The 24,735-nt window shown below is 45.4% G+C and overlaps 1 protein-coding gene across 1 annotated transcript in view; it reads right to left on the reverse strand.

The window, feature by feature from the left end:
• The window catches only part of ALOX5 (arachidonate 5-lipoxygenase), a 54,230-nt gene extending 42,021 nt beyond the window's left edge, over window positions 1–12,209 (reverse strand). The window contains exon 1 of the mRNA XM_048858760.2: window positions 11,973–12,209. Coding sequence (XP_048714717.1) covers window positions 11,973–12,122 — 150 coding nt within the window. The 5' untranslated portion in view covers window positions 12,123–12,209. The remainder of the gene's footprint in view (window positions 1–11,972) is intronic.
• Window positions 12,210–24,735: the final 12,526 nt, after the last annotated feature.

Below are 24,735 nucleotides of genomic sequence, written 5' to 3' on the forward strand. Positions count from 1 at the left end.
ATCCTCGGCCAACAGCCGCCACTCTCCACTTGCCGAGCTCTGAAGGCAGCAGTGCAGAAGTAAAGGTGGCAATACTGCGATGCCCCCTAAAATAACCTTGTAACCCTGCCCGTGGCCACCTGTTGGGTCAGGACTCCCAGTCTGAGAAATGCTGGTCTCCCCCGTGAAATTTGTATAGTTTATGGTAAAAGCATACAAAAGACCAGATTTCATGGGGGAGACCAGCTTTCATGGTCCGGGACGCATTTTTCATGGCCATGAATTTGGTAGGGCCCTAGTGACTCAAAAGTTTAGAGATGAGAGAGAATGTTTTAAGCCCTCTAGTTCATCCCTCAACCAATGCGAGATGGTTCCCTCCAGTTCATGCATAAGTGTTTTGCCCAATCAAGTTTTAATTGGTTATCGGACTCTTAACACTTCTCTTTGGAGATAATTTTGCAGGGTGAAAAATCTCTTCAACAGGAAATGCCTCCTGATATTCAGCTTAACTTTCCCTTTCCTTAATTGCATTCCACTGTTGCTAGTTATCCTCCTGCTCCCATCCTAGCAGTTCCACTCTCGACGTGAAGACCATCAAATATCTGGTTATGACTTCCCCTCCCTATCCTCCTGCTGTACATCCCCAGCCTAATTTAACCAAGCTATATCTTGAGTCATTTCACCTTCCCGCCTGACAATCTCCCTCACAACTAAAAACTCCTTTAAGCCAAGCCACTAGAGGGCAGTGACACTGTCTTGGCTTTCAAGCACTTCCCTGAAGCGGTTCTTAGAAGACCTGTTGGAGCAGGTTTCCGAGACAGGTCTGACTATTCCTTCACTCCTGAGGTGCTAGAGGGCAAGTCCTGGCTCAGACAGCGGCCAGAGCCAGATGAGCTAAGAATGTGCTGCTGCGTCTGAGGAACACGAATTATCTCCACCAATGAGAAAACAGAGCTAAGTTAAATTAGGCATTCAGGCGAGGAAAAGATGACAGCGGCATTGAGGTGTCCAGGGTGGGGCTGTAGGTGGCTGCCCTGACTCTGAGGCACATGGTAGAGGAACTGCAAGCACTGATCATGATTATTTAAGCACCAGTGACATGCCTGGCCTGGTGTAAGATGAACATAAAGACTGTCCCTACCCGTCAAAGAGGTCACAGTCCAAAAGATACAGGAAATAGCCTGTGCATGTTCAGTATGTAGGTTGTGAGAGCACCCAACAGGAGATGGTCCACAGCTAGAGTCACCTCCACCTACCTAGGGCACAGAAATACATTGGTTTGGAGAGAATGAGTCAGTATGCTCCCCGACAGGCCAGCCAGCAGCCATCCTGCTTAGATAAATGCAACAGGGAATGCACTAGTCTGCAAGTTACAAAAAAGAAAAAAAAAAAAAAACAGAAATGTGAACTAGAGCTAGACCCGAACCAAACCCAGCTCTCCCAGTCTATGGGGGAAGTTTGGATCCAGATCTGCATCCGTAGCTTGCAGCACCTCTAAATACAACAGCTGCTAGATAGTGAGGCTCAAATTTTCAAAACTGGACATGGATACTGGATGCCTTGATTTCTGAGATACCGGGGCCCTGGTTTTCAGCTAGCACCGAGCCCTCACCGCTCCAGTCAAGGCAACAGAAGGGGCAGTGCATGGCAGGTCCAAAAATCAGGCCCAAGGTGTCTCTGCTTAAGTCAATGGTCACCTCAGGAGGAGGCTCAAACCCACTTGTATTTAACAGGCAGTGGGCACAATCCTGCTCTCACTGAAGTCAATGGGAGTTTAGCCACAGAGCTTAGTGGGGCCAGGATCTGTAAGTTGTGCCCGTTATTTTCCCCCCATAAGTGACCACATCTCCTCAGTGGAACAGAAATGGCCCTTGCAGCCACATCACCAAGTGCATTCCTGTATTACTGACTCATCTGATAAACGTCTAACTCCGTATTCCCCACTCTACCACCTCCTGCCACAAGTACTAATGTGCAGATTGAAACACGCTTTAAGGCTCCTCCAAGCTCTACAAGAATCCTCCTAAAACAGCCACAATTTGTGCCCAGCTGTGGTAGTAGCAAATTGCAGGACACCCCTCCACTGTATTCCTAGCCAGACCATGTCCCACCCTCCCAGAGCAGCTGCCTTCCAGTGCCCTCCTGATCTTTGCTTATCTCCCACTCAACCTTCTCACTTTTCAGTTCAAAAACAGCTGCATCCCTGCATCTTCCAACACCAACACAAGGCCTCTCTTCTTTATTGGTCAACCTGTGCCAAGGATTCTGGGTCACATCTTGGAACTGAAGGTACCAGGCTGCAAAATGTTTCTCCTCTGCACTTTTCAATTTTTCTGTCAGAAATGACAATGCTTGACTCATTTCTACTTCATGCTCCTCTTCCTGCAGCTCCCAGTTTTCTCCATAGGCACTCATGAAAGCACATCTGCTAGAAGCAGCTCCTGACTGGGCCTGTATTTCACATCTAGTGCGTATTTTTGCAATATCATGATAATTTTCTGAAGTCCAGACCATGCTACGCACAGCGGTTTCTATAATATGGCTTCCAATGCTTGGCGGCCTGTTTCCAGCTTGACCCATTCATGTCTATAAACAGCTTCATGAAACTGCACAGACACATCTTCTTCTTCTTCTTCCATCTCAGCATGTTTCTGTGGTATTTGGAAGAATGTGGCCCAGGGCGACTAACGTTCAACAGGACAATCTCCAACCCATGTGAACTTACCAGTCTGCACCGGCACCAGTTTGGTTACTGCTATACAGACCTCATGAGAGGGAATTCAAATACACGAATGTTTTCCCGATATTATCATGTAACGTAATAAACATAACTGTATAGCAGTTCTACCTGAAAGAACCCGACTCAGCCAACTGGTATGTCCTACGTGAATGGACCTGTCATGTTCTTGGCACGCTCAGTGGGTGTGTACTAATTAGCATGTTCTGTAGGCATGTTCTCCTTAACTGCACTTGGCAAGGGGTATCTGGAGGTACATGGCACATTCATCAGCACCTACCTGGCATGTTCAAGCAACACAGCAACTAATAGAAAGGTTTCAGTTTATAAATCCAAGTAGGGTTTTGCTAATAAAAATTTCACCTTTCCTTTCCCACATTGGTGCCCTGCTTGGAAATAAAGAAATTCCTCTCCACCCCCCAGCACCATTCAGTACATAAGAACAGCCACACTGGATCAGACCAAAGGTCCATCTAGCCCAGTATCCTGTCTTCCAACAGTGGCCAATACCAGGTGCCCCAGAGGGAATGAACAGAACAGGTAATCATCGAGTGATCCACCCCCTGTCGCCCATTCCCAGCTTCTGACAAAAGTAAGCGTAAGAGTACAAATGAGTACAAATGAGAGGTTTTTATTATGACTATTACTACTGATATTTAACGTTACTGCTGGTGTTACACAGCCACCAAGGGGTCCTGGTTGCGATCAGGGCCCCATTGTACTGGGCACTCTACAAAGACAATAGGGTACGTCCACACTTCAAGCTGGAGGTGTAAATTTCACCTCGAGGAGACTTACCTGTGTCAGCTCTGATCAAGCTAGTGTGCTAAAAATAGCATAGCCACGGCATTGTGAGTGGCGGGTGGGACTGGCCACCCTGAGGACATGCCTACCATCTCAGATGGGTATATACACGGGGCACTAGCCCCTCGTGCCACCATGGCTGCACTCTAATTTTAGCCCACTAACTCAGAGTCAACAAGGGCACGTCTCCTTAAGCTGGAGCTACCCGTCCAGCTCAAAGGGAGACATACCCATGCAGGCAACTTGCTGTCCAAATGGACAAGACAGGCAAAGTGTGGGTGGCAAAGAGCATTATTATCCCCATTTTAAGGATTGTGGGGAACTGAGGCACACAGAGAATAAGTGGCATTTCCAGACGCTAACAAGAAGTCTGTGACAAAGCCAGGAATTGATCTACTTTCATTATCAACATGAAACAGAGAATAAATGGATCATAGATTTAAAGTATTATAGAACAATGTCAATTAGACCTAACAAACAGTTACAATCGAAATAACACAACCACGACTGATTCATTGGCACAAACTCATTCAGCTGATGGAAAACCTACAGCTCTAAAATACATTTATATTTCACAAGTCCAAGTAATAGAAAAAGGCTGCCCAGTTTGCCTAAACAGACCTTAATTTTTTCCATCTTTTCATGTATGTTTTGAAAATGTATCTCAGGGTGAATCAATTTAAATTGGGATTTAAATTACCAACTGATTTAAATCAGCAATTATCACCAACTTTACCATTTGTACTTAAGATATTTTTTAAAGAAAGGTGCATTCTCATTGGTCGATAGAATCATTAATATGTTGATTTACAACTAAATAGATCCTTTACCCTAGATTTGGTACATCTTTTTACAACCTAGGAAGGTACACTAGAACTATATACATGTATTTAAGCAATTATATAGCTTAATATTTTCAGGTTCTTATTAATTGTATGTTTTAATATGTTAGAAAATGGTGAATGATATATTGCTCATTTACTAGATAGTTAACTTTTTGCTCAAGATTTGCATCCAGCAGCATTAGGGTGGTAAATGGCATTTAATTAAACGCACAATATATCATATAACATTTATTTTGATTAAACAAAACAAGCCCTTAATACAGTACATGACCTATTTTGCCATATTTATAAAGCTTGACCCCCAATAGCTAGATATTTTCCCCCTGATTACTAACACAAATCATGCCAAACCAGCTTCATTTCCTTCTTTGACAAGGTAACTGGTTTGCTGCATAGGGGGAATGAGGTGGACATATTATATCTGGACTTTAGCAATGCTCTTGACTCAGTCCCACATGACATTCTGATAAGTAAGCTGGAGAAACATGGGGTCAGCAGAACTATGATTAAGTGGACACATAATTGGTAAAACAACCGCAAACAAAAAGTAACTATTAATGGAATGATGTCAGATTGGAAGGTGACCTGGGATTCTACAGGGATCTATGTTCTGGGTCTGGACTTGTTTGACCTAGATGTAAGTATAGAGCATACTGATCAAGTTTGAAGATGACACAAAGCTAGACAGGAGTTGCCAACACTTTGGAGGACAGAGCTAAGATTCAGAGGGATCTTGATAAATTGGAGAACTGGGCTATAAACAGCAAAATGAAATTCAAGAAAACAAAGGTAAGGTGCTACACTTAGGGAAGAAAAGCCAAATGCACAAACACAGAATGGGAGAAAACTGGCTTGTCACCAGCACTGCTGAGAAAGATCTAGGAGTCATGGTGGACCAGAACCTCAACATGAGTTAACAATGTGATGCTGTTGCAAAAAAAGCAAATACAGTTTTGGGTTGCATTAACAGAGGCATAGCATGCAAGTCATGGGAAGTGATAGTACCGCTTTACTCGTCACTGGTTAGGCCTCAGCTGGAGTACTGTGTCCAGTTTTGGTCACTGCTGTATAGAGAGGATGAAGAGAAACTGAAAAGGATCCAGAGGCAAGTGACAAGGATGATCAAAGGGATGGAGTGCAAGCCATGTGAGCAAAGGCTGAAGGAACTGGGTATGGTTAGTTTGGAAAAGAGGAGATTAAGGTGTGGGGGGGGAAATATGATAATGGTCTTCAAATACTTGAAAGGCTGCCATAAAAAACATGGTGAAAAATTGTTCCGTCTTGCTACAGAGGGCAGGACAAAAGGCAATGGGTTTCATACTGCAGTACACCAGATCAGATTTAGATTAAATCTCAGGAGAAACTTCCTAACTGTAAGAACAGTAGGACAATGGAACAAACTACCTAAGGAGGTTGTGGAAGCTCCTTTACTGGAGGCTGTCAAAAGGAGGCTGGGCAGCCATCTGTCTTGGATGGTTTGGATATAACTCTTGCATCTTGGCAGGGGGTTAGACTAGATGACCCTTGTGGTCCCTTCTAACCCTATGGTTCCATGATTCGATGATTCTTTCTTTGTACAGAAAGCAGCCTTTAACTCAAAGTTTATGTTAGAGACTCGTGGATTCAGCATATTTATTTTTTATTTAAACAGTTTAAGTGATTATACATGTAGGCCTTAACATAGTTGTATTAAATTCAGATTTCATTTTAAATAGGTTTATTTTTAAAAAGAAAAAACTTAGTATAATTTAAACAAAATATAAAGACCCATTTAAATTTAAAAATGATTTATTTTAGATCATCCCTTTTTATCCATCCTGATGTATCTACAATAGTTTTCTACAGGTATATGGTTAGTGCTTTGAAATAGTTGCTCCTCCAAATATATTAGCCATATATTTCAAGTATGTCAAACCAGAGCTAATATATACCTTTCAAGATAACTTCTTATTGTAGACCCACCACATCTCACAAATGAGTAAATCTTGATTTGGGCCCCAATTCTGCAAGCAGATGTGTGCTTCACTTTAAGCACATGGAGTAGTTCCATTGCCTCCCCAGAAACCACGTGCTCAATGTTGAAAACGTGCATGTTTGCCCAATTCTGCCATCTGCTTCTTTCTCTTCTCGCTTCCTATCATTCTCCCTCTCAATCATTTCTTCTTCAGGTCTCTTATTCTTCCTCCTTCAGCCTTCATTCATACACCCTAGCAAAACGTTAACTATATTGTTGGCCTACATCCCAGTAAGGTAGTGGTGTCATTTTTTAACGTTTGGGGCTAAAAAATGACAAGCCCTTTGAACTTTCAAAGTTTCTCTCCACATTGTTACTTGTGCATATACCCAGTGAACTCTTTGTACGCACTTTGGGTAAACTTTACAGATGGGACAATGATCGCATTGCAATCACAAGCACTGAGCTTAACCAAGGAACCTTTCAAAAATCTGACTTGCCCAGCTAGATGGCAATACGGTAGTTGCACAAAACTGGGATGCGAAAGCTAACAATATTTTTAGGTGAACCTGGCACGTTAACTGCACATCTGGACATTGTCTGCAAGACTTTAGAATTGTTTTGCAGCCTTACCTGCTGTACTCTTTGAAAATTACCCTCCTTTGTGTCTCATAATTGGATGTTAGGAGGTGGCAGAGATGGCCAGAAATGTGATATGGCAATTACTCCTCTTGTGCAGGCTGGGGCTGTCATTCTCAGCCAGTTTGTATTGGTGACAGTGTTGTGAGCCAGGGAACTGGAAGCCTTTATACAGAAAAGCTCAGAATGAAAGTACAGAACTAACATTTTATTGGATCTATCAGACATGGCTGAAAATAAACTTGAAACTAAGCCCCCAAAGTAGCCTGTCCAAGCAACTAGTTCTCCCGCAAAACCTGGAATGAGTTGCTGAGGTGCAGTCTGTAGTCGGCTGTTCTAATTCTCTGCTCTGGATTAAGGAGCGGATCTTTCCAAGGCATTAAGAAGGACACAGATAAATCCGCCCCAAATACAAATTTGAGATTGAAAAGATGGGTTTCTTCTCTGGAAGTACTTGCAAGATGGGTTTCTTTTAATGACAGCAAACAGACAGGGCTTAAATGGGAAATCAGAAGAAAATGGGGAACTGCGAAGTGCTATGCAACATTCACTGTGACACCAACAGGAACTTACTCAAAAATAACTTGATAAAAAACCAGCTTCTAAATAGTTTGTATCCAATACTCAGAGTAAGTCCCAGGAATAACAGAATCAGGGCTTTCATTGTACAAGTCTCTTTGCGCTTTCCATATCTCCTCCCTCTTGGAACATTTGATATGCAAATCTCTTACACAGAATTTGTCCAAGACTTCGTTTATTATACCCAACAATAACCATGATTTGAATGAATTCAGAGGAAGCAAATGTCAGGATAATGCAAACAATCGACCTGGCCTACCTATGGAAAAGAGACTGTAAAAGTAGGTGAGGCCTTCTTCATTAACAAACTATACTCTGGAAGTTTTGTTCTGAGAACCGAATGGGTTGTCTTTTGCAGCCTGGGTTCAAGACTGCATTGTTTTGGGGGTGAAAATTACTTTGGGGAATCCAATGAGGAAAAAAACAACACTGGGACAGGATTGGTGTCACCAGTTGCACTGAAAAGCATAACATACAGAGAGACTTTGTGTCAGTTCAGTTTTGTTTATTTTTGTTCTGTGTGTCTTTTTAAATTTTCCACTACTGTACGAGTAACAGGTCTAATAAGTGTTGCTGCCTTTGTGACAGTGCTTCTCATGCCTAACAGCACGTGCCTAGACAGATATACAGTATTCTACATTATAATGTAGACTTTAACCACAAAACCTGAGCACACTGTATTCAAAGATCTGCCAATATAGTTGCCTATAGGAACATAGGTTTATATTTACTCTAATATAGCACGTAGTAAATGCATGCTGTAAAAATGGCAGCAAACAGATAGTGTTAAATGAACCATTTAAAACAGTTTGAGATAGTAAATATGTATGGAAAGTAAGTTATTTCAGTAGTAACCAGAAGCGTACAACAGGGAGCCACTCTGCTGGGTGCTAGACAGACATGTGGTAAAGAGGCAGCCTCTGCCCCAGGAAATTTACGACCTACCGAAATGAGTATGTGATATAAAATATAGGACAAAAGGTACAATTTTCTAAAGTGCCTAAGTCTCATTTTAAAAAGGGGCCCAGGAATTTAGGAGCCTAGTCTCATTGAAAGTCAATGTGACTGCAGCTACTAAAGGTAACATTTTCAAAAACACCTAAGTTCCACTGACTTTCTATGAGACCTGAGCTGCTATGTGCCCATGTCACTCCTGAAAATGTGACTTAAGCTCCTAAATCACATGGGGTACAATTTTCAAAAGTGCCTTGCCTAACACCAGGTCTACACTAAAAAGTTTGGTCAACCTCACTGAGCGACACAGTTAAGCCAACCTAATCACCGGTGTAGACAGTGGTAGGTTGATGGAAGAATTCCTCCCTCATTTTCAGGGAGGTGGATTAACTACACCAATGGGAGACTCCCATCGTGTCTACATGGCAGCTGCACCACTGTAGCATTTCAAGTGTAGACAGGCCCTAAGTCTAGTATTTCTGCACTACAGGATGCAGAACAGATACTGAAGCCTACTATTATGAAACACAATAGGGACTTTTAAAATAAATAAATAAGCCAACAGCATGGATGCTGAGGTGTGACCAGCCAGACAAGGATAAGGGCAGAATAGGACTCTCACAGAATTGTAGAAATTAGGGATACAAAGTATATCAGTCCAGTTCTTCAGTCCCTCATTTTCCTAGCACCTAGTGTGTGTGATATCCCTGTACTGTTCTCCTAGTTCCATTTATGGCATCTCAAACATCTCCCTTAGCACGTAGCTCCCTTGTCTTGGTCTAGAGCAGCGGTTCTCAAACTGTGAATGGGGTCGCCCGGGCTGGCTTAGACTTGCTGGGGCCCGGGGCTGAAGCCCAAGCCCCACTGCCCAGGGCCGAAGCCAAAGCCTGAGGGCTTCAGCCCTGGACAGCGGGGCTCAGGTTGCAGGCCCCCTGCCTGGTGCTGAAGCCCTTGAGCTTCAGGTTTGGTCCCCATGCCCAGAGCGGTGGGGCTCAGGCTTTGTCCCCCCTCACCCTGGGCAGTGGGGTTTGCATGGGCTCAGGTTTCAGTGTCCCCCCCGGGGAGTCGTGAAGTAATTTTTGTTCTCAGAATGGAGTCGTGGTGCAATGAAGTTTGAGAACCTAGAGGCTTGATAGTTATCTAATTTCATATTTACATGGGCCAAATAAGAAATTAGACAGTTTGTGTATTGTTCAGCCAATTAAATAATCTGTTGGAATTATGCTGGCTGTTCAAGACATAGCTCTGGTACCTCTCTTGAGTAAATAATACGCATCCAGAAAACATTTTATTTTTTTCTGGAGAGCCACTTAAAATATGTTCAATTAATGCTAAAGTCATAGCACAAAACTTACCAATGGATGAAAGATCGTGCATTATCTCTTTGTGCTTTTCTTGTATTCCAAATGGCAAGGTAATACTTTAACTTTCCATGTAGGCTCTCAAAGCACTTTGCAAATCTTAACAAATCAATCACCACAACACTCCAGTGAGGCATGATGACACCTTTTACAGACTGGGGAAACTGAGGCAGAGTGACTCACTTATCATGTCTAGCACCCATGGCAGAAGAGGACACAGGATGCAGGAGTCCTGACTCTCAATCCTCTCTGCTAAGCCCTGTCACAGGCAAAGGGGACCACATGAGATTCTTGGGTTTGCTGGTTCAGGAGACATTATTAGAAGCAGTTCCCATGGGGCAATAAACCATTGGAAGATTGGGCCAAAAGAAATCTGATGAGGTTCAATAAGGATAAGTGCAGGGTCCTGCACTTAGGACGGAAGAACCCAATGCACAGCTACAGACTAGGGACCAAATGGCTAGGCAGCAGTTCTGCGGAAAAGGACCTAGGGGTGACAGTGGACGAGAAGCTGGATATGAGTCAGCAGTGTGCCCTTGTTGCCAAGAAGGCCAATGGCATTTTGGGATGTATAAGTAGGGGCATAGCGAGCAGATCGAGGGACGTGATCGTTCCCCTCTATTCGACATTGGTGAGGCCTCATCTGGAGTACTGTGTCCAGTTTTGGGCCCCACACTTCAAGAAGGATGTGGATAAATTGGAGAGAGTCCAGCGAAGGGCAACAAAAATGATTAGGGGTCTGGAACACATGACTTATGAGGAGAGGCTGAGGGAGCTGGGATTGTTTAGCCTGCAGAAGAGAAGAATGAGGGGGGATTTGATAGCTGCTTTCAACTACCTGAAAGGGGGTTCCAAAGAGGATGGCTCTAGACTGTTCTCAATGGTAGCAGATGACAGAACAAGGAGTAATGGTCTCAAGCTGCAGTGGGGGAGGTTTAGATTGGATATTAGGAAAAACTTTTTCACTAAGAGGGTGGTGAAACACTGGAATGCGTTACCTAGGGAGGTGGTAGAATCTCCTTCCTTAGAGGTTTTTAAGGTCAGGCTTGACAAAGCCCTGGCTGGGATGATTTAACTGGGAATTGGTCCTGCTTCGAGCAGGGGGTTGGACTAGATGACCTTCTGGGGTCCCTTCCAACCCTTATATTCTATGATTCTATGTCCATTATTCAACTTGAGAATCTTATCCAGAAGGGCAAGGAAACATCATGCCCCTTCATCTGCTTTAGTGACCTAGGAGCAGATCTTTCCCTGCATTGCAGCACCAGGTACGTCAAGAACTAGCCCGTGTCACCCTTCACTCCAAATCCCATCTCAGAGACCTCCTGACTCAGTCAGATCCCAGCCCTGCTGGTGTGGGCAGCAGGTAGGATGCCGGTGCCTTCTCTGCTCTAGATCATAGGGGTGGGAAGGGTGAACGGGATTAGGGAGGAATGGAGTGTCAGGGTAGGGGCATAGCACCCCCCGCCCCCATGTTCCAGTCCCCTTCCTGCCGACAGCACCAAGACAAAGGTAGATGCAGAGGCCCGCCATGGTTCGGACCCTACCAAGGGGGCAGCAATGGGGAAGGATAAAAGAGTGATGCGGTGCAGGTGCCCACATCCCATTCCTGAAGGAAGTAGTGGGACAGAGAGAAGAAGAGGCAGTGGAGGGTTCCTAAGCCCCCTTTACAGCTGCTTCAAGAGATGGGGAAAAGGGCATTAACAGGTAAAATGCCCTCCACTGTCCTGAGAGCTGGAGCACCCACAGGATGCTATCCCATGGCCAGGAGACAGAGCTGGGGACGCAGTCCTAAGAGGTGGGCGTCTCAGAGCCGGGGAGGCCGCAGTCCCAGGGCAGGGGGCACAGAGCTGGGGCTGGACTGGGAGAAGTGGGTATGGAAAAGGGGGTGCAGGGCTTGGGCTGTGTGCAGGGGGCACAGTCACATGGAGGGGACTGCCCCAAGGGACAGGGGGCTGTGCGCGGGGGAGGGGGGGAGGGAAGGGGGCGCGGCGCGGGAACTGGAGAGGAGAGCGGGGGCGGTGGGCAGCGGGGCGCAGCGCTGGACTGGCCGGAGGCGGGGGGCACGGGCCTGGCCGGGCAAAGGGGTGCGGCGCGGGGCCGGCCGGCTGCGCACTCACCGCGCCCCGCTCGAAGTCGTTGTAGAAGGGCTTGTCCAGCAGGTGCCTCTCGCTGCAGCCCGCGGTGCCCTCCAGGCTCACGTAGATGTAGTCGTCGGTGCCCGCGAACCACTGGGTGCCGGTGGCCACGGTGACGGTGTAGGACGGCATGGCCCGGCCGGAGCGCGCAGCCACGAGGAGCCGAGCTGCCCGCCTGCGCCGGCGGGGGAAATGAGCTCCGGGCCCCGCTGCTGCAGCAGCAGCACCGCCCCCTCGACCAAAGCCCCTCCCTGCCCCCGGCTACACTCCTCCGGGTACACAGCCCCTAGTTACCCCTCCCTGCCCCCGGCTACACAGCCCCTAGTTAGCCCTCCGTGCCCCCGGCTACAGCCCTTCCGTGTACAGCCCCCGGCTACACCCCTCCCTGCCCCCGGCTACATCCCTCCCGTGCACAGCCCCCGGCTACCCCTCCCTGCACCGGGCTACACCCCTCCCATGCTCAGCCCCTAGCTACTGCTCCCTGTACCCCAGCTACACCCCTCCCGTGCACGGCCCCCAGCTACACAGCCCCTAGTTAGCCCTCCGTGCCCCCGGCTACAGCCCTTCCGTGTACAGCCCCCGGCTACACCCCTCCCGGTGCACAGCCCCCGGCTACCCCTCCCTGCCCCCGGCTACACCCCTCCCGTGCACGGCCCCCAGCTACACCCCTCCCTGCCCCCGGCTACATCCCTCCCGTGCACAGCCCCCGGCTACCCCTCCCTGCACCGGGCTACACCCCTCCCATGCTCAGCCCCTAGCTACTGCTCCCTGTACCCCAGCTACACCCCTCCAGTGCACAGCCCCCAGGTACTCCTCCCTGCACCTCAGCTACACCCCTCCCAGTACACAGCCCCTAGCTAACCCTCCCTGTACCTGCTACACCCCTCTTGGTGCACAGCCCCTAGCTACCCCTCCCTGTACCCCAGCTACACCCCTCCTGTGCACAGCTGCTAGCTACCCTTTCCCTCACACAGCCCCTCCCTGCACCTGGCTACACCACTCCCAGTCAACAGCCCTTAGCTACCCCTTCCTACACCCCTCCCGGTGCACAGCCCCTAGCTACCCCTCCCTGCACCTGGGCTACACCTCCCATGCACAACCCCTCCCTGCACCCCAGTTACACCCCTCCTCCTGCACCCCAGCTATACCCCTCCTGGTGAACAGTCCCTAGCTACCTGTCCCTTTCCGCAGCCCTTCCCTGTACCCTTAGCTACAAACTCCTCCTGCACACAGCCCCTAGCTACACCGCTGAGCTACACCTCTCCCAGTGCACAGTCCCTAGCTACATCCCTGAGCTACACCCTTCCTGGTGCAGAGCCTTTGCCTGCACCCCGAGTTACACTCCTCCTGCACGCAGCCCCTTAATGCACATTCCTACCTTCACCCCACTCCCTTCCCCTCACCTATACCCAAACCTGCACTCAGCCCTTCCCTGCACACCCACCTGCCTATACCCCAACTACTGCACTCAGTACTAACCAACCACTATCTATACCTCACACCACTTGTACACAGACCTGCATGCCCCAACCACCACCTGCACACACAGCTCTGTATACTCCATATATCACTACACACCCTATGACTCCTGTCCTGTTACACCACCCCATAGCCCTACATACCAAAATAACCTTCTCCCACATCTATATCTCATATCCCTTCACTCACAGCCCTACACACCGTAACCACCCCAACAGCCACACTAGCCAGATGCACCCTCCACAGCAATCACCTCTGCCTCTACATACACACCCCAACCACCACCTAGACACGTACACCTATACCCCCACTATCTATATCCAGTACCACTATACATCTCTTATGTATAGCCCTACATGCCCTGCTCACACAGCTCTGCACACACCCCCATATATTTCCCAAACAACCCCCACCTCATCCACACAGCCCCCTACACACACCCTATTTATACCCCAGAGCCCTACAATCCCTAACTACAGTCACCTGTACACACCCCAACCACCACCTGTATACATCCTTACATCCCCATATGTACCCCACACTGCACAGCCCAAAACATCTCCACCCCAACTCACAGCTCTATGTACCCCTGACCACCATGTTCACACACAGCCCTAAACACACCTCTGAAAATCAGACCCAAGGTCTCTGAAGTTGGGGACCTAAAACATGGAGGCACTCAAAATTAGTGGCCACTTTTGTTGGCCTAAATTACTTGCCAATGTCACACAGGACAGCTATGGCAGAGTCAGGAAGAGAACCCATGATAGTTAGTTCTAAATCCTGCATTTTAACCAGGAGATGGTCTTTTCTGCTATATTAAATATGTGACAGCAAAGGTGGGTGAGATAATATCTTTTATTGGACCAGCCTTTTGGTGGATTGAAAGAGACATGCTTTCAAGCTTCATGAAGGTGGGGCAGATTGTGAAGCATAGGGGGTTAACACGTTGCAAGAAACCACTTAAAATGAAGTGATCAATTAACACCCTCTGCAGTCATAGGACAAAGGAGGGTTAGTGGGTTCCAAATTACTGTAATGAGACAAAACCACTGGGAGGAATGGTAGATACGCTGGAGGGGAGGGATAGGATACAGAAGGACCTAGACAAATTGGAGGATTGGGCCAAAAGAAATCTGATGAGGTTCAATAAGGATAAATGCAGGGTCCTGCACTTAGGACGGAAGAACCCAATGCACAGCTACAGACTAGGGACCGAATGGCTAGGCAGCAGTTCTGCGGAAAAGGACCTAGGGGTGACAGTGGACGAGAAGCTGGATATGAGTCAGCAGTGTGCCCTTGTTGCCAAGAAGGCCAATGGCATTTTGGGATGTATAAGTAGGGGCATAGCGAGCAGATCGAGGGACGTGATCGTTCCCCTCTATTCGACATTGGTGAGGCCTCATCTGGAGTACTGTGTCCAGTTTTGGGCCCCACACTTCAAGAAGGATGTGGATAAATTGGAGAGAGTCCAGCGAAGGGCAACAAAAATGATTAGGGGTCTGGAACACATGACTTATGAGGAGAGGCTGAGGGAGCTGGGATTGTTTAGCCTGCAGAAGAGAAGAATGAGGGGGGATTTGATAGCTGCTTTCAACTACCTGAAAGGGGGTTCCAAAGAGGATGGCTCTAGACTGTTCTCAATGGTAGCAGATGACAGAACGAGGAGTAATGGTCTCAAGTTGCAGTGGGGGAGGTTTAGATTGGATATTAGGAAAAACTTTTTCACTAAGAGGGTGGTGAAACACTGGAATGCGTTACCTAGGGAGGTGGTAGAATCTCCTTCCATAGAGGTTTTTAAGGTCAGGCTTGACAAAGCCCTGGCTGGGATGATTTAACTGGGATTTGGTCCTGCTTCGAGCAGGGGGTTGGACTAGATGACCTTCTGGGGTCCCTTCCAACCCTTATATTCTATGATTCTATGAAAACCAGTGTCTATGTTTAGACTATGATTTTTAGTGTCTAGCAGAGTTATGAATTTAATTTCCCAAGCTCATCTTTTGAAGGTGTTGTGCAGGTTTCCTTTGAGGACAGGGATTGATAGGTCAGAGCTGGAGTGATCACTTTGTGAAAAGTACTCGCTTAGGGGTGATACGATTAGGGTGTTTTTTTCTTTTTTTTATCATTTTTCTGGGTGAGTTCATTTGAGCGCATGGTGATTGTCTGGTTTCACCCACATTGTTATTGTTGGGACGTTTGACAACTTCGCAAATATTAAATCTGTGGTCACTTAGGAAGTTAATGCATGTGTCTAGGAGGTATCACAGCCTTTTTTGTTGTTGTATTTTATTCTCATCATAACTAGAATTCAGTTGGCAAGCTGGAAGATAATGATTCATGAATTTTAAGGCCAGAAGGAACCATTGTAACCATCTAGTCTTATACGGAAGATTTGGCCACTGGAAGGCTGCCGCTGTGCCACTCGAGAGCCACACTCGGCTTCGGTAATTATCAAGGGTTGGGGGTGTTTTACTAACCTGTTGCGGACGTGTGTAAGTGTTTGAGACTAAGTAAAGTTTAGCTTTAAGTGAAAACACTATTGTGTTGCCCTGTTTGTGCCAGCCATCTATCGGTTGGACAGCCGTGCCTTCCTTGATTTATTTCCTGACACCACCTCGCACAGAGTAAAAGTTACCAAGAGCTTTGTGTTGAAAGAACCCCAGTTAACAGTCTGACCTCCTGCATAACACTCACAGGCCACAGAACTTCTGTGAATTAATTCCTGCTTCAAGTCCAGTGGCTGTGTCTGAAGTAGAGCTAATCTTCCAGAAAAAACATTGTCAATTCAAATATTTCCAGTGATGGAGAAACCATCGCAGCCTTTGGTAAGTGGTTCCAGTGATTAATAACCCTCACTGATAAATGTTATTTCTAGTCTGAATTATTGCCTAGTTTCAACTTCAACTTTCTGTTCCTCATGCAACTATAAACTGTGATCATATCACCCCTTAACCTTCTCTTTGCTGTGCTAAATAGGTGGAGCTCTTTGAGTCTATCACTATCAGGTGCATTTTCTAATCCTTTAATCATCTCGTGGCTCTCATCTGAACCCTCTCCAATTTATCACCAAGCTTGAATTGTGGGCCCCAGAACTGGACACAGGATTACAGCAACAGTCGCACCAGTGCCAAATATAGAGTTAAAATAACCCCTCTGCTGCTACTCAAGATTCCCCAGTTTATGCATCTGAGGATCACATTAGCTGTTTGGTCACAGTGTTGCACTGGTAGCATAGGTTCAGCTGATTCTCCAGCAGTACGCCCAAATCTTTTTCAGAGTCCCTTGCTGGATGGCCTTGAGCAAATCACTGAACATTTTTGTGCCTCATTTTGTCCATCCACACAATAATAACTGTACTTAGCTACCACACAGGAGTGTTGAGTGGTCTAATTAATTAGTGTTTGTAAAGTACATTAGAATTACATTCTTTGTTGATAGATGCATGTATGGCCTTACATTTGGCTGTTTTGAAACATATTCTTTGCTTGAGCCCAGTTTACCAAACAATCCAGATTGCTCTGTATCAGTGACTTACTCTCTTCATTATTTACCTCTCCGCCAATCTTTGTGTCTTCTGCAAACTTTACCAGTAATTATTTTATGTTTTCTTCCAACTCATCCGTCAAAATGTTAAATAGTGTAGGGCCAAAAATCTATCCCTGTGGGACCTGACTAGAAACACACCCGCTCAGTGATAATTACCAATTTACTATTACATTTTTAGACCTATCAGGCAGTTTTTAATCCATTTAATGTGTCACGTTAACTTTGTACCATTGTAGTTTGTTAGTCAAAATGCCATGCGGTACTATGTCTGACTCCCGCCCTGCGCCCCATGACATTAGCATATCTCACTGATGGGCCGTCTGTTATCAGCCATCCCTTGTGCCAGCTACAAAATTCAAATTGGGCTCCCACAGTCCACCTGCTTGGCAGGCCCTTCCTACATGGACAGGCAGGGAGAGCCAAATTTGAATGTGTCTAGCTGACACACACAAGGGAGCTAAGATACTAATGCAGTAGGTATGATAAGGGAGAAGACATGTAAATGGGGATCTGCCTACCTCAGCTTCCAGCATATAGGGAATGCGTGAGAAATGGAAGAGGCAGGTTCAGGCATGAGGTGGACCGGGAATAACATGCTTTGGTTTCTTCTTCCACGTCACTGTTGATTTATCTTCTAACTTAACATCAAATACATCAAAGGAACTCTCCCTAAATCAACAGCCTAGTACAGCAACACTACACAATGGTTAGGAAGGAAGCAAAGAAGAATGCTGTGTGCAATTGCAAATACAGGGGAAATTTAAGATAAGCAGAGCATCATTTGCCAATGAGAAGTGGGCCAGAATGCTGTGTTTAAAACCCCTTTATAAAACCATGCAGTGGGATCTTTAATGACTGCAAGACATCAGCATCTCTTATTATTGTTTGTCCAAAAGTTGGCCTCCTCCAGCAGAACAGTGCCCTTAACCACCATCCTGGGGCACTTGTTTCTGGCTCAGAGGAAAAAGTGCTGCACACTGAATCACCTCCGAACACTTCTACCAGCTAATTGTTGTTCTGTGTAGGTTTCCCAGCGGAATACTGGCCCGGCCTGAGTTGGCTTAATTTGTGAAATCTTTGGAATCTTGTTATACCAAGAAAATAAAAACCAGCAGGATCTTATTAAAGGGGATAAGGCAATACGCCGTTTTTATTGTGAATACAAAAAGAGTTAGAGTAAGCAGTCAGTCATAGCTATAACATTCCATTCACTCACACATTCATACACACACACACAAATTCTGCAAGGTTGTTATAGTTCCCAGCCTAGGAGTTGCTTGTGCCAAGTCACTGGCCAGGTGGCCTGGACACGAGGATGGAGCAGGGCCTTATCAGATGCACATCCAATGCTCCTGGAAATTGGTTGGAGAACCAGACTCAAAGTTCTCAGTCTTCAGGGCCTGATTTTATAAGGATTTATCCTCATACAAGTCTATAGGGTTTTGCTTCAACATGCTATTCTCATGTTTGAAGTGATAATTAATCACTGTTCTTACATTAGAAGTGGTAGTCAATCACGCAGATAGCTTGTTGTTATTTGTTCTTTGGCTCTTCGGCCCCCGTCCTTGGGGCGGTCGTGGGTGAATTCCGGTGTGCCCTTGGGGTTATCGGACTATATTACCCAGCTCATTCTTCGGCCAAATGGTCCTGGGTAGTTTTTTTATTTTTATTTTAAGGCTGGCACTTCAACCCTTTATTATTCATTAAACATCCATCCGCAATCACTCTCTATTTTCTTTAACATGTTTTTTATTACATCTACATTTTATTACCTATTTATTTTTTAACATAACCATTCTAAAATCATTGGGGCATGACAGACTTCAATAAATCCATTCATACCATTTGTCACGTATGGGAAGAAAACAAGCAAGATAATAGTAAGAGAGTGGTTTCAGAGTAGCAGCCGTGTTAGTCTGTATTCGCAAAAAGAACAGGAGTATTTGTGGCACCTTAGAGACTAACAAATTTATATGAGCATAAGCTTTCGTGAACTACGGCTCACTTCATCGGATGCATTCAGTGGAAAATACAGTGGGGAGATCTATATACATAGAGAACATGAAACACTGGGTGTTACCATACACACTGTAACCAGAGTGATCACTTAAGGTGAGCTATTACCAGCAGGAGAGCGGGGGGTGGGGCGGGAAAAACCTTTTGTAGTGATAATCAAGGTGAGTCATTTCCAGCAGTTGACAAGAATGTCTGAGGAACAGTGGGGGGTGGAGCGGGGGGGAAATAAACATGGGGAAATAGTTTTACTTTGTGTAATGACCCATCCACTCCCAGTCTCTATTCAAGCCTAAGTTAATTGTATCCAGTTTGCAAATTAATTTCAATTCAGCAGTCTCTCCTTGGAGACTGTTTTTGAAGTTTTTTTGTTGAAGAATTGCCACTTTTAGGTCTGTAATCGAGTGACCAGAGAGATTGAAGTGTTCTCCGACTGGTTTTTGAATGTTATAATTCTTGACATCTGATTTGTGTCCATTTATTCTTTTACATAGAGACTGTCCAGTTTGGCCAATGTACATGGAAGAGAGGCATTGCTGGCACATGATGTCATATATCACATTGGTAGATGTGCAGGTGAACGAGCCTCTGATAGTGTGGCTGATGTGATTAGGCCCTATGATGGTGTCCGCTGAATAGATATGTGGACACAGTTGGCAACGGGCTTTGTTGCAAGGATAGGTTCTGGGGTTAGTGGTTCTATTGTGTGGTGTGTGGTTTCTGGTGAGTATTTGCTTCAGGTTGGGGGGCTGTCTGCAAGCAAGGACTGGCCTGTCTCCCAAGATCTGTGAGAGTGATGGGTAGTCCTTCAGGATAGGTTGTAGATCCTTGATGAGGCGTTGGAGAGGTTTTAGTTGGGGGCTGAAGGTGATGGCTAGTGGGATTATCAAAACTTTTTTCTGAGTTCTGGAGAACAAAGTTGTAATAGCAGTTGTCCTAATGTTATCTTATTACTTTAGAGCAGACTCTTTGTCTCAGGATATTTTCCTGCAATTAACACAGACCTTGCAAATTGACAGGCCTGCTTCAATTAGCACGAACTCAGCAGGCTGAAAGAACAGGCTGAGGGACATATTTCTTTCTAATAATACAAGTCAAATCTGGGGTCTGTACTGGGCCATACTTTCCCCTAATTTTCACAGTAACAGCATAAAATATATTAATCATTATTTTCATTCATCATAATCCCCCTTTTGACACTAAGATTATTAATCGCCAGTGTCACTTTTTATTTAATTTGCACAATCGAAAATACTGGGAGACGATTTGGGCCCCTGGCTCTAGCTTTACATACTTTTTTTTATTTAACAGCACATTTGATATATTCCAATTATACAAATACAATTTAAAACCAAAACAATTAGTAGGGGGTGTAACATTACAGATAGTATGCCAGTAGTTGTGGGGGACCATCCGGAAAATACGTCATACCAATGATAAGCCGTTATTTGCTTTTGTGCATTGGTAGTTTTGAACATATCCCCTTTTTCATGCATACTATGGATGGTTCGGTTTCCCACATTGCCTTTTGTTTGTTCTAGGAACTGTTACCTTTTTACCTTTTAACGGGTAATTGGTGAATTCCTGCCATTCAATGCCAAGATTGACAGGGAACTCGGCTAAATCGGTGCTTACAGTAAATTGGGATTTTTCTGGCTGTGGCAAATAGTAAGTGTGGTTATTGGTAAACACAGTACTTACATTGCATTTACATTTGTGTACTGGTGGGTTGCTAACACTTTCATTCCTCCAAAACATCTCTTCCCAGGAATTAACACATACACATTGCCCATTGTACAGTACTTTGGTTTTATTATTTAATTTATTCCACATACAAGATCCTAGTGATATATCTTTGCTACAGGGCTCTGGAGCAACAGGTAAGGACAAGCATACCCACTTTTGAGGAGTCCATTCGGTGCACCCTTGGGTGTCCAATAGCTTTCCTCCCTCCCCAGCCCACTGGCTTGAGATCCAGGGTAACCAGAAAGATCCCATGTGCAATATGGGGAGTGGGCTGACTTTTTATAGCTTTGCTTCCAGAGACTGTTGATGTGCAATTCTGACAACAATTTCTCCAATTAAAAGATCTGGTTTTACCATGCTGGAAACTTACTGCATCCTCTCATATTGATAAAAAGAAAAGGAGTACTTGTGGCACCTTAGAGACTAACCAATTTATTTGAGCATGAGCTTTCGTGAGCTACAGCTCACTTCATCGGATGCATACCGTGGAAACTGCAGCAGACTTTATATACACCTCTGTGTGTATATAAAGTCTGCTGCAGTTTCCACGGTATGCATCCGATGAAGTGAGCTGTAGCTCACGAAAGCTCATGCTCAAATAAATTGGTTAGTCTCTAAGGTGCCACAAGTACTCCTTTTCTTTTTGCGAATACAGACTAACACGGCTGTTACTCTGAAACCTCTCATATTGATAAATATCAAACAATGACCTTTTTTTTTTTGCTTTAACAAGTGTATTAAAACCTTAGTGTTTCCCGATATTACCCAAAACATTTTGTGTTTCAAGGTGGACAAAGCAAGTATTTGCATTTCAGTACATTCCATGACTATAGCAGTATGGTTTTACATTTTCATCTGTTTTTTTTTTGCAGCCGCCAGGTGGTAGCATTGAGCTTTTGTCACATGTTCCATCTAGCTTTTAAATTACCAAGACCTACTTGACTAGATCCACATTAGCATGTATCTGTTTTTGTATTAGGCTGTCCTGTAGCTGGGACAGAGAGCTTAATTTATTCTTAATTGATTTTAAATTCACAGAATTTGTAAGTCCCGCTCCCACCCCAAAACTTCCCAGCATTGTATCCATAAGACCGCTTTTGGCCCTAGTGGGAGGGGAATGGTGGTGCGGTCTTATCCATGCTGAAAGAATGGAAAGGGAATAAGGTATACATTTGGGCTATATTTTGGAAACATTTAACAGTGTCCAATCCATGTAAATTTTCATGTTTACCAGAAGGGGGCTTAGTAAAACTTTTACCGGTGTGGTCTGGACCTTGAACAGTGCAGGTTTTTTCATGGACCTTGGTGTATTTCTTATAAATACATACCCCACCCCCACCCCCACACTTTTATGCACAAGTATCTGGAAATAGCCATATCTGTGATTTTTTTACTTTTGGACAATATTCCACAATAACTGTTACCAAGGTTCCTGATTTTACAAATCCATCCCAAATGTAGGGGAGTAAGTTAGTACTGATTTAAGCAAATAATTTAATCTGTGAAACATGTACCTCCTTCAGTTTACTATTCTTATTAATACAATAAAGAAGAGGGCTGAGGAAATCAACTATGGAGTAGGGACCAGTCCACTTTGACTTCAGTGTGTGATGCCTTTTGCCCAATTTCAAATACATTACCTGATCTCCTGCTTCCCATAATTGAGAATCCCCAGCTTTTTGCTGGTCCAGTTTTTGTGTTTATTAGCTCAATAGCTTGATTCACCCTGTACTGTAGGGTGGTTTTATTCTTCTGCAGCTGCTTCAGCCATTGCCAATGCTCGTGAGTCCCCGTTGGGTTTTCCCCTGTCGATTCCACAGTTTGCTCTGGGTCAATAACCAATTTCATGGCTTGCCCAAAGAGAATTTGATACGGCTGGATTCTGGTTCTCAGCCTATTAGTGCTACGAATAGCAGCCAAAATAAGCGGCAGCTTCTCAGGCCAGTCTCTGCCAGTGTTATCTACAACCTTTTTTAGTGCCTCTTTAATAGTACGATTCATTCTTTTCACTTGGCCAGAAGATTGAGGGGCCTGCAGGGTATGTGAAATTTGTGGGTGATTCCCAGAGCACTGAGCACAGAGGTGAATACCTCCCCTACAAACGCCCCTTCATTATCAGAGTCGATGACCTCGGGCATTCCTTACCGGCATACCACTTCTGAGAACAGCTTTTTGGCAGCCATCCGAGCACTGTTGTTTCTTGTGGGGAAGGCTTCAACCCATCCTGAAAATAAATCTATAATCACAAGTAAATACTGGAATCCTTCCTTACTTCTGGGCAACTTATTAATAAAATTAATTTGGATTCTATGCCATGGGCCCAGTTGTCATTGGTGGAGCATCTGAGGTTGATGTGGGGGTTGAGCTTTATCCCTGGCACATTGTACACAATTCTTAACCCACGTTTCTACATCATTTCTTGTGCACTTTTATTCTGCTACTTCCTTTAACCTTTTCAGCATCCCCGCTACTCCTTCATGCATAAACTGGTGAACTATGCTAACTAGCTCTTGTTTTTTAATTCTCTTTCATGACTGGCCACACAGGCGAGTTGAAAGGAGAGTTTGTTTTCCTGACAACCCCCTTTTTCTCCAGGTCCTCAATGATCTGGACCAGCTGTGCCTTGGCTTCCCTGGGCTACAGGTATTGCTTCTGTGGTGGTACCAATTCACCTACAATTTTAACACAAGCTTTCATTTTGCCACAATCCATTTTCTTTTGGGTCCAGACGGTGGTGAACTTTGAACGCCATTTCTCCATCCGTTCGGAGGTGAGAGCTGTGATGAGTCTCCTTTTCCTCCTAATTATAATTCTGTTATTATTTTCCATTGGCTGATAGGGAGGGAGGATTTCTAATCTCCATAGGGCACTTCGGGGTAAATCAATTATCATGTTATTTTTAAACAACCAAACCGTACCCAAAATCACATCACTGGTCATATATTTAGTTTGAATTAAATTTCCAGTTGTATTATAGTACTGTATTGAGAAGGGAAAACCTTGTACTGAGAATGGGACTTGCACCCATTCCTGCCCGGTACTGGGCTTCCCTTGAAAAGATTGCAGGATGACAGTTTGTCCTTTGGTGCTGGCTTGGGGAGTTGCTTTAATTAAGGAAACTGCGGCTCCAGTATCAATTAGAGCCGTGTAGGAGCTTGGTTACCCTGCTGGACATATATATGTGGTCTTCCTCCTGGATCCCAGGTCAGCTTCCCTGTGAATCTCCACTGTTGTGCTCCTATATTGGGTGGGGATTCTACATCCAGCAGGCCCCTCTAAAAGAAACCCACCTCTACAGGTGGAGGTGGGGGTATAATCTTCCTCCTGCTTTGGTGTTTCCTCTGCCTCTGGACCTTCCTCTCGAGTAACTTCCACATGGTCCTACCACCCGCTTCGTTACACTCTCATTGGAGAACGTGACCCAATCCAGGGTTACAAATGTAAGGAGCCCAATCCTTTGTTGTGCCCATGTGCTTCCTGATCTGTTGAACTTGGTCCCTTAAAACAATGAGGTTTGCAGGTTGCCCCATTGCCCATGTACTAAACCTGGTGGAGTATTCGGGTAGCACAGAAGCAGCGCAGTCTCTAAGAGAGTCGCCTAAGTACGGCAGGGTGTCCATGGAATGCTGTGGACCTGCTTGGACCTGCCCTGCTATTACTTGTAACAGACCCAACGAGTTAGATATAGTTTGGGGTCTTCATTGGGCTCCTGGGCAGTGTTCAGAGTGGCTGCCATCATTTGTCACCAGCCCAGAGATTGTCCCAGTACTCCAAACAGGTGTATAACTGATGCTACTTGGACCCCAGTCGCCTGCTCCACCATTCCCTGGATACTGGATTCGGCGCAAGCCAGCATCAGCCTCTTAGCCTTCTCTATAGACATATTTTTTCTTAGGGAGATCTGTAACACTTTCACAACCCATATGGAATAATTTTCTCGGGTAAGGGGCCCCAGAGATTG

The sequence above is a fragment of the Caretta caretta genome, chromosome 7 (assembly GCF_965140235.1).
Source record: "Caretta caretta isolate rCarCar2 chromosome 7, rCarCar1.hap1, whole genome shotgun sequence".
Lineage (NCBI taxonomy): Eukaryota > Metazoa > Chordata > Testudines > Cheloniidae > Caretta > Caretta caretta.